The 9,906-nt window shown below is 34.3% G+C and overlaps 1 protein-coding gene across 1 annotated transcript; it reads left to right on the top strand.

The window, feature by feature from the left end:
* Positions 1 to 6,909: 6,909 nt before the first annotated feature.
* On the top strand, positions 6,910 to 9,441 carry LOC139870826 (uncharacterized). The gene is made up of 10 exons (XM_071858597.1): positions 6,910 to 7,017; positions 7,139 to 7,409; positions 7,507 to 7,519; positions 7,747 to 7,880; positions 7,957 to 8,008; positions 8,145 to 8,286; positions 8,403 to 8,575; positions 8,657 to 8,777; positions 8,931 to 9,167; positions 9,262 to 9,441. The coding sequence occupies exons 1-10, from the start codon at positions 6,910 to 6,912 to the stop codon at positions 9,439 to 9,441; spliced, it is 1,431 nt and encodes a 476-aa protein (XP_071714698.1).
* Positions 9,442 to 9,906: the final 465 nt, after the last annotated feature.

Here is a 9,906-nt window from a genome sequence, read left to right as displayed (position 1 = left end):
ATAAATGTGGAAAACCGGGCCACATTATTAGAAATTGCCCGAACCAGGAGAACACGAATGGACAAGGCCGTGGAAGAGTTTTCAATATTAATGCGGCAGAGGCACAGGAAGACCCGGAGCTTGTTACGGGTACGTTTCTTATTGACAATAAATCTGCTTACGTTTTATTTGATTCGGGTGCGGATAGAAGCTATATGAGTAGAGATTTTTGTGCTAAATTAAGTTGTCCATTGACGCCTTTGGATAGTAAATTTTTACTCGAATTAGCAAATGGTAAATTAATTTCAGCAGATAATATATGTCAGAATCGAGAAATTAAACTGGTTAGCGAAACATTTAAGATTGATTTGATACCAGTAGAGTTAGGGAGTTTTGATGTGATAATCGGTATGGACGGGTTGAAAGAAGTGAAAGCGGAGATCGTTTGTTACAAAAATGCAATTCGCATTATACGAGAAAAAGGAAAACCCTTAATGGTGTACGGAGAAAAGGGCAACACGAAGCTACATCTTATTAGTAATTTGAAGGCACAAAAACTAATAAGAAAAGGTTGCTATGCTGTTCTAGCACACGTCGAGAAAGTACAAACTGAAGAAAAGAGCATCAATGATGTTCCCGTCGCAAAAGAATTTCCTGATGTATTTCCGAAAGAATTACCGGGATTACCCCCACATCGATCCATTGAATTTCAAATAGATCTTGTACCAGGAGCTGCACCAATAGCTCGTGCTCCTTACAGACTCGCACCCAGCGAGATGAAAGAACTACAAAGCCAATTACAAGAACTTTTAGAGCGTGGTTTCATTCGACCAAGCACATCACCGTGGGGAGCTCCTGTTTTGTTTGTCAAGAAGAAAGATGGTACATTCAGGTTGTGTATCGACTACCGAGAGTTGAACAAACTTACCATCAAAAACCGCTACCCACTACCGAGAATCGATGACTTATTTGATCAACTACAAGGCTCGTCTGTTTATTCAAAGATTGACTTACGTTCCGGGTATCATCAAATGCGGGTGAAAGAAGATGATATTCCAAAGACTGCTTTCAGAACACGTTACGGTCATTACGAGTTTATGGTCATGCCGTTTGGTTTAACTAATGCACCAGCTGTGTTCATGGACCTTATGAACCGAGTGTGTGGACCATACCTTGACAAGTTTGTCATTGTTATCATTGATGACATACTTATTTACTCAAAGAATGACCAAGAACACGGTGAACATTTGAGAAAGGTGTTAGAAGTATTGAGGAAGGAAGAATTGTACGCTAAGTTTTCAAAGTGTGCATTTTGGTTGGAAGAAGTTCAATTCCTCGGTCACATAGTGAACAAAGAAGGTATTAAGGTGGATCCGGCAAAGATAGAAACTGTTGAAAAGTGGGAAACCCCGAAAACTCCGAAACACATACGCCAGTTTTTAGGACTAGCTAGTTACTACAGAAGGTTCATCCAAGACTTTTCCAGCATAGCAAAACCCTTAACTGCATTAACGCATAAAGGGAAGAAATTTGAATGGAATGATGAACAAGAGAAAGCGTTTCAGTTATTGAAGAAAAAGCTAACTACGGCACCTATATTGTCATTGCCTGAAGGGAATGATGATTTTGTGATTTATTGTGATGCATCAAAGCAAGGTCTCGGTTGTGTATTAATGCAACGAACGAAGGTGATTGCTTATGCGTCTAGACAATTGAAGATTCACGAACAAAATTATACGACGCATGATTTGGAATTAGGCGCGGTTGTTTTTGCATTAAAGACTTGGAGGCACTACTTATATGGGGTCAAAAGTATTATATATACCGACCACAAAAGTCTTCAACACATATTTAATCAGAAACAACTGAATATGAGGCAGCGTAGGTGGATTGAATTATTGAATGATTACGACTTTGAGATTCGTTACCACCCGGGGAAGGCAAATGTGGTAGCCGATGCCTTGAGCAGGAAGGACAGAGAACCCATTCGAGTAAAATCTATGAATATAATGATTCATAATAACATTACTACTCAAATAAAGGAGGCGTAACAAGGAGTTTTAAAAGAGGGAAATTTAAAGGATGAAATACCCAAAGGATCGGAGAAGCATCTTAATATTCGGGAAGACGGAACCCGGTATAGGGCTGAAAGGATTTGGGTACCAAAATTTGGAGATATGAGAGAAATGGTACTTAGAGAAGCTCATAAAACCAGATACTTAATACATCCTGGAACGGGGAAGATGTACAAGGATCTCAAGAAACATTTTTGGTGGCCGGGTATGAAAGCCGATGTTGCTAAATACGTAGGAGAATGTTTGACGTGTTCTAAGGTCAAAGCTGAGCATCAGAAACCATCAGGTCTACTTCAACAACCCGAAATCCCGGAATGGAAATGGGAAAACATTACCATGGATTTCATCACTAAATTTCCAAGGACTGCAAGTGGTTTTGATACTATTTGGGTAATAGTTGATCGTCTCACCAAATCAGCACACTTCCTGCCAATAAGAGAAGATGACAAGATGGAGAAGTTAGCACGACTGTATTTGAAGGAAGTCGTCTCCAGACATGGAATACCAATCTCTATTATCTCTGATAGGGATGGTAGATTTATTTCAAGATTCTGGCAGACATTACAGCAAGCATTAGGAACTCGTCTAGACATGAGTACTGCCTATCATCCACAAACTGATGGGCAGAGCGAAAGGACGATACAAACGCTTGAAGACATGCTACGAGCATGTGTTATTGATTTCGGAAACAGTTGGGATCGACATCTACCGTTAGCAGAATTTTCCTACAACAACAGCTACCATTCAAGCATTGAGATGGCGCCGTTTGAAGCACTTTATGGTAGAAAGTGCAGGTCTCCGATTTGTTGGAGTGAAGTGGGGGATAGACAGATTACGGGTCCGGAGATTATACAAGAAACTACCGAGGGGATCATCCAAATTTAACAACGGTTGAAAACCGCCCAAAGTCGACAAAAGAGCTACGCTGACATTAAAAGAAAAGATATAGAATTTGAAATTGGAGAGATGGTCATGCTTAAAGTTGCACCTTGGAAAGGCGTTGTTCGATTTGGTAAACGAGGGAAATTAAATCCAAGGTATATTGGACCATTGATTATTGATCGTGTCGGACCAGTAGCTTACCGACTTGAGTTACCTCAACAACTCGCGGCTATACATAACACTTTCCACGTCTCGAATTTGAAGAAATGTTTTGCTAAAGAAGATCTCACTATTCCATTAGATGAAATCCAAATCAACGAAAAACTTCAATTCATCGAAGAACCCGTCGAAATAATGGATCGTGAGGTTAAAAGACTTAAGCAAAACAAGATACCAATTGTTAAGGTTCGATGGAATGCTCATAGAGGACCCGAGTTCACCTGGGAGCGTGAAGATCAGATGAAGAAGAAATACCCGCATCTATTTCCAGAAGATTCGTCAACACCTTCAACAGCTTAAAATTTCGGGACGAAATTTATTTAACGGGTAGGTACTGTAGTGACCCGAACTTTTCCATGTTTATATATATTAATTGAGATTGATATTTACATGATTAAATGTTTCCAACATGTTAAGCAATCAAACTTGTTAAGACTTGATTAATTGAAATATGTTTCATATAGACAATTGACCACCCAAGTTGACCGGTGATTCACGAACGTTAAAACTTGTAAAAACTATACGATGACATATATATGGTTATATATATAGTTAACATGTTTTTATTATAAGTATGTATCTCATTAGGTATTTTAACAATGAGTTATATACATAAAAATGAGACTATTAATTTAAGAAACTCGAAAACGATATATATAACGATTATCGTTATAACAACGTCTTACTAGGTACATATGAATCATATTAAGATATTGATACACTTGGTTAATTATGTTAAATGATAAGTAAATATATTATTAAGTGTATTAACAATGAAATACATATGTAAAAATAAGACTACTAACTTAATGATTTCGAAACGAGACATATATGTAACGATTATCGTTGTAACGACATTTAACTGTATATACATCATACTGAGATATATTATATATCATAATATCATGATAATATAACAATTTAACATCTCATTTGTTATAATAAACAATGGGTTAACAACATTCAACAAGATCATTAACCTAAAGGTTTCAAAACAACATTTACATGTAACGACTAACGATGACTTAACGACTCAGTTAAAATGTATATACATGTAGTATTTTAATATGTATTCATACACTTTTGAAAGACTTAAAGACACTTATCAAAATACTTCTACTTAACAAAAATGCTTACAATTACATCCTCGTTCAGTTTCATCAACAATTCTACTCGTATGCACCCGTATTCGTACTCGTACAATACACAGCTTTTAGATGTATGTACTATTGGTATATACACTCCAATGATCAGCTCTTAGCAGCCCATGTGAGTCACCTAACACATGTGGGAACCATCATTTGGCAACTAGCATGAAATATCTCATAAAATTACAAAAATATGAGTAATCATTCATGACTTATTTACATGAAAACAAAATTACATATCCTTTATATCTAATCCATACACCAACGACCAAAAACACCTACAAACACTTTCATTCTTCAATTTTCTTCATCTAATTGATCTCTCTCAAGTTCTATCTTCAAGTTCTAAGTGTTCTTCATAAATTCCAAAAGTTCTAGTTTCATAAAATCAAGAACACTTTCAAGTTTGCTAGCTCACTTCCAATCTTGTAAGGTGATCATCCAACCTCAAGAAATCTTTGTTTCTTACAGTAGGTTATCATTCTAATACAAGGTAATAATCATATTCAAACTTTGGTTCAATTTCTATAACTATAACAATCTTATCATATGATCTTACTTGAACTTGTTTTCGTGTCATGATTCTGCTTCAAGAACTTCGAGCCATCCAAGGATCCATTGAAGCTAGATCCATTTTTCTCTTTTCCAGTAGGTTTATCCAAGGAACTTAAGGTAGTAATGATGTTCATAACATCATTCGATTCATACATATAAAGCTATCTTATTCGAAGGTTTAAACTTGTAATCACTAGAACATAGTTTAGTTAATTCTAAACTTGTTCGCAAACAAAAGTTAATCCTTCTAACTTGACTTTTAAAATCAACTAAACACATGTTATATATCTATATGATATGCTAACTTAATGATTTAAAACCTGGAAACACGAAAAACACCGTAAAACCGGATTTACGCCGTCGTAGTAACACCGCGGGCTGTTTTGGGTTAGTTAATTAAAAACTATGATAAACTTTGATTTAAAAGTTGTTATTCTGAGAAAATGATTTTTATTATGAACATGAAACTATATCCAAAAATTATGGTTAAACTCAAAGTGGAAGTATGTTTTCTAAAATGGTCATCTAGACATCGTTCTTTCGACTGAAATGACTACCTTTACAAAAACGACTTGTAACTTATTTTTCCGACTATAAACCTATACTTTTTCTGTTTAGATTCATAAAATAGAGTTCAATATAAAACCATAGCAATTTGATTCACTCAAAACGGATTTAAAATGAAGAAGTTATGGGTAAAACAAGATTGGATAATTTTTCTCATTTTAGCTACGTGAAAATTGGTAACAAATCTATTCCAACCATAACTTAATCAACTTGTATTGTATATTATGTAATCTTGAGATACCATAGACACGTATACAATGTTTCGACCTATCATGTCGACACATCTATATATATTTCGGAACAACCATAGACACTCTATATGTGAATGTTGGAGTTAGCTATACAGGGTTGAGGGTGATTCCAAAATATATATAGTTTGAGTTGTGATCAATACTGAGATACGTATACACTGGGTCGTGGATTGATTCAAGATGATATTTATCGATTTATTTCTGTACATCTAACTGTGGACAACTAGTTGTAGGTTACTAACGAGGACAGCTGACTTAATAAACTTAAAACATCAAAATATATTAAAAGTGTTGTAAATATATTTTGAACATACTTTCATATATATGTATATATTGTTATAGGTTCGTGAATCAACCAGTGGCCAAGTCTTACTTCCCGACGAAGTAAAAATCTGTGAAAGTGAGTTATAGTCCCACTTTTAAAATCTAATATTTTTGGGATGAGAATACATTCAGGTTTTATAAATGATTTACAAAATAGACACAAGTACGTGAAACTACATTCTATGGTTGAATTATCGAAATCGAATATGCCCCTTTTTATTAAGTCTGGTAATCTAAGAATTAGGGAATAGACACCCTAATTGACGCGAATCATAAAGATAGATCTATTGGGCCTAACAAACCCCATCCAAAGTACCGGATGCTTTAGTACTTCGAAATTTATATCATATTCGAAGGGTGTCCCGGAATGATGGGGATATTCTTATATATGCATCTTGTTAATGTCGGTTACCAGGTGTTCACCATATGAATGATTTTTATCTCTATGTATGGGATGTGTATTGAAATATGAAATCTTGTGGTCTATTGTTACGATTTGATATATATAGGTTAAACCTATAACTCACCAACATTTTTGTTGACGTTTAAAGCATGTTTATTCTCAGGTGAATATTAAGAGCTTCCGCTGTTGCATACTAAAATAAGGACAAGATTTGGAGTCCATGTTTGTATGATATTGTGTAAAAACTGCATTCAAGAAACTGATTTCGATGTAACATATTTGTATTGTAAACCATTATGTAATGGTCGTGTGTAAACAGGATATTTTAGATTATCATTATTTGATAATCTACGTAAAGCTTTTTAAACCTTTATTTATGAAATAAAGGTTATGGTTTGTTTTAAAAATGAATGCAGTCTTTGAAAAACGTCTCATATAGAGGTCAAAACCTCGCAACGAAATCAATTAATATGGAACGTTTTTAATCAATAAGAACGGGACATTTCATGAAGGACTGTAATATATGCGTTCGGGTTCATATCAATTGGAGGAAGACTTATTGGAGAAATCCAAATAACGCATCATCTTTGGAGATGATCTTGGTTGACACAGAGGTAAATTGATATTCGTATAAATTTCTTAATTATTAAATACTTAATTAATTAATCGTATTATTCATATTAGGTTAAATCTAAATTGATATTAATATCATTTAGACAATTTTGCTATTTGCAGGGGATGAAAATCAGGGCGACAATTGAAAAGCAGTTTATGAATTTCTTTGGAGACACCTTCAAAGAAGGTGAACATTTTGAACTATCTAATTTTCATGTACGCAAACATGATGATGATTTGAAGCTGATTGGACATGATTGTAAGATCCAAATTGAACGTACAACAAAAGTGCACAAAACTGCTGCTTTCGATATCGAAATCGATGTTTATAGGGTTGTCACTTATGATGATGTTCATAATCTATTAAAAGTAAAGTTTGAGGATATCTTTGGTAAGACCAACATTTAATTTAACTGTTTATAATCTACACATTACTGTAGCAATTTTGTGATATACTAAATTTTGATATGGTGTCAACTGTATGGTAGATGTTGTGGGCAAGTTAGTGTAGATGAACACGCTACGTGTAACCAGGAGTAAGGGGTTGACACCAAATCAATTAAGTTCCAGCTGCAAGACCTAAGGTTCATATTCCCACTTTTTACAATATTTACTAAAACAATTATATTCAAATACTAATAGTTAAGTGTTACAGTAGATTGACTTAGTGATAATCTAAAATTCCTAAAAAGTTTCTAACATCTCTCAATATTAACATAATTAATTAGTGGTCAAAAAATGAGATGTGCACTTTGGAATCATCATGCTACCCACCTCCATGAGTATGTTTCTGCTTTGGATGATGCTAAGAAGGCCAAAGTTGTGATTTTCATGCACAACTGCAAAGTTAAAGAATGGAATGGTACGTACGTTAATACTGAAATAAACCTATATTCAATTATATGCAACTTTTTGTTTCTCATTATATATGTTATCAGGAGCACCACAAGTTAGTAACCTTCTTTGGGGAACTCGGGTCTATATCAATCAGTTAGTCGCGTCGATCAATCTTTATAACTCAAAGTAAAATTTCCTTTTATTCACATCCAACCTTAAAAAAAACTCTAAATTTTTCACTTATTTTTTTTATAGATACTCATTCTAAATATGCATTTACCATTTTTAGATATACCGCTAAACAAGACAATGTCATTGGTGCTGATGAGATTTCCAATGCTATCAATGTTGGCATGAATGTCACTACAAATATGGACAAGTTCACAACCCCCACAGCATATGTACTAGAGGAGGCTGGCTTGATCTCAGAGGTTTGTGTAGCGGTACACTAAGAATAGCATTTCATACAATCGTATGTTTTTTTGTATAAATTATATATAACATCTAAACTATATTACTTAAAAACTATCTTTTAATTTTATTTTAGGCATCGACATTTGTAGTTCGTGGTACGGTGTTAGACATTGTCAAAACAGATGGATGGTATAGCTATAAGTGCTGCAAAGACAACAACAAAGTGTTTAAGAATTTCGATGTTGATATGGAAATCGATTTCTTGGACTGTGTGCAGTGCGGTGTAGTAACAGATGTGTACCCACGGTACATTGCTTATACAGTTGGTTAAATATATACATTAGGAAACATTTGCAATTAATTTACAGGATTGTAATCAATTTACAGGATTCTCCTAACAATACGTTTGGGTGACAAGACTGGAAATTGTGATTGTGTTCTCTTTGATTCGCAACTACCAAACATGTTGAATAAGAGTGTAAACTGGATCAACAATCGTGCGAAAGTGGTATGTTAACTGAACCAGATTTCTTTTGTAAATTGTACCAAACTAAACTGACACATATTCGTTTTGCAAATTACAAGCTCCTATGAGTAATAGTGAATTAATTGCATGGTGTTAAACATACTAACCATTCAATCTATTGATTTGTCAAATTAGTGTGAGATTCCATCTCTCTTTCCACAAGAAATCCAACAACTGAAGCAAAAGAAGTATGCTTTCATCATAAAGTTGACATTGAAGAACCTTGAATTTCTCAACTCGGGCCTGATAGTCAGCGACGTAACCGATGAGATTGATGTCCTTAATGCGTTAGATGATAAACTTAGGTTGAAAGATACTGAGTATCTTCACCTTGATTCTCCCCCTGTTGTCTCAATACCCGTGACTCTAAAGGTAAGATTTAGTTTGACATCCTCATAACACTCTGTCTATAGTAAAGGTAATTCTTATTTTCTTAACTATTTGGATCAAAATGTTAATTTATCAGGTACCTAAGGTGGAAGTTCTGTCGGATAGTGAAGCGAGTGCAAGTACTTGGACACCAGTCAGTGTCGATAACAAAAGAAAAAGTGAGTCACCACTCGAAGAAGCAAATGCTGGGACTCCAATAGGTGGTACTGCTAAAGCAATAGGATCGTTGAAGATACCGCGTATGGAAGACATCTAACATGAGCGTCTATATGGTGGCTCGTGTTATTAGTACTTTTTATTTGGTTTATTAAGTAATCTAGAATAATTTTCTACGGTTTTCTTGTTTTTTTATATGCCATCTGGTTTGTGGCATGTCATCATTTTTTTATTTAGGAATATGTTCCTTTTTATTGCATTTATGAACATCTTTTGCTGAATTAAATAATACAAGTGTGGTTTTGATTATATCTTACATTTTGACTTATCTCTTAGAAATATTAATTTGTGTATTGTCAATTGTGTATTTAATAGATTTTTCAATATAGTATTACTTTATACCTAACATCTACCCCCCATAATAAAATGTTACTAAACATGTTTTAAGTATAATACTAATACTAATACTAACAGCTATTAAACAAATGAAATAATTGAAATAAAACCAACTCAAACACATCTGATTTTACTGCCCTATTCTGACTTTCAATTTTTAAGTATATAG

Source organism: Rutidosis leptorrhynchoides, chromosome 10, assembly GCF_046630445.1.
Source record: "Rutidosis leptorrhynchoides isolate AG116_Rl617_1_P2 chromosome 10, CSIRO_AGI_Rlap_v1, whole genome shotgun sequence".
NCBI classification, from domain to species: domain Eukaryota; kingdom Viridiplantae; phylum Streptophyta; class Magnoliopsida; order Asterales; family Asteraceae; genus Rutidosis; species Rutidosis leptorrhynchoides.
Note: the sequence above shows the minus strand (reverse complement) of the source record. Positions and strands in the feature narration are given on the sequence as shown.

What these genes read in the sequence shown, in the direction of transcription:
- LOC139870826 (XM_071858597.1), top strand. Translation starts at nt 6,910, where the DNA reads ATGAAGGACTGTAATATATGCGTTCGGGTTCATATCAATTGGAGGAAG. An exon ending in TGATCTTGGTTGACACAGAG is followed by an intron (nt 7,018 to 7,138) that starts GTAAATTGATAT and finishes TGCTATTTGCAG; the next exon opens with GGGATGAAAATCAGGGCGAC. An exon ending in GTAACAGATGTGTACCCACG is followed by an intron (nt 8,576 to 8,656) that starts GTACATTGCTTA and finishes ATCAATTTACAG; the next exon opens with GATTCTCCTAACAATACGTT.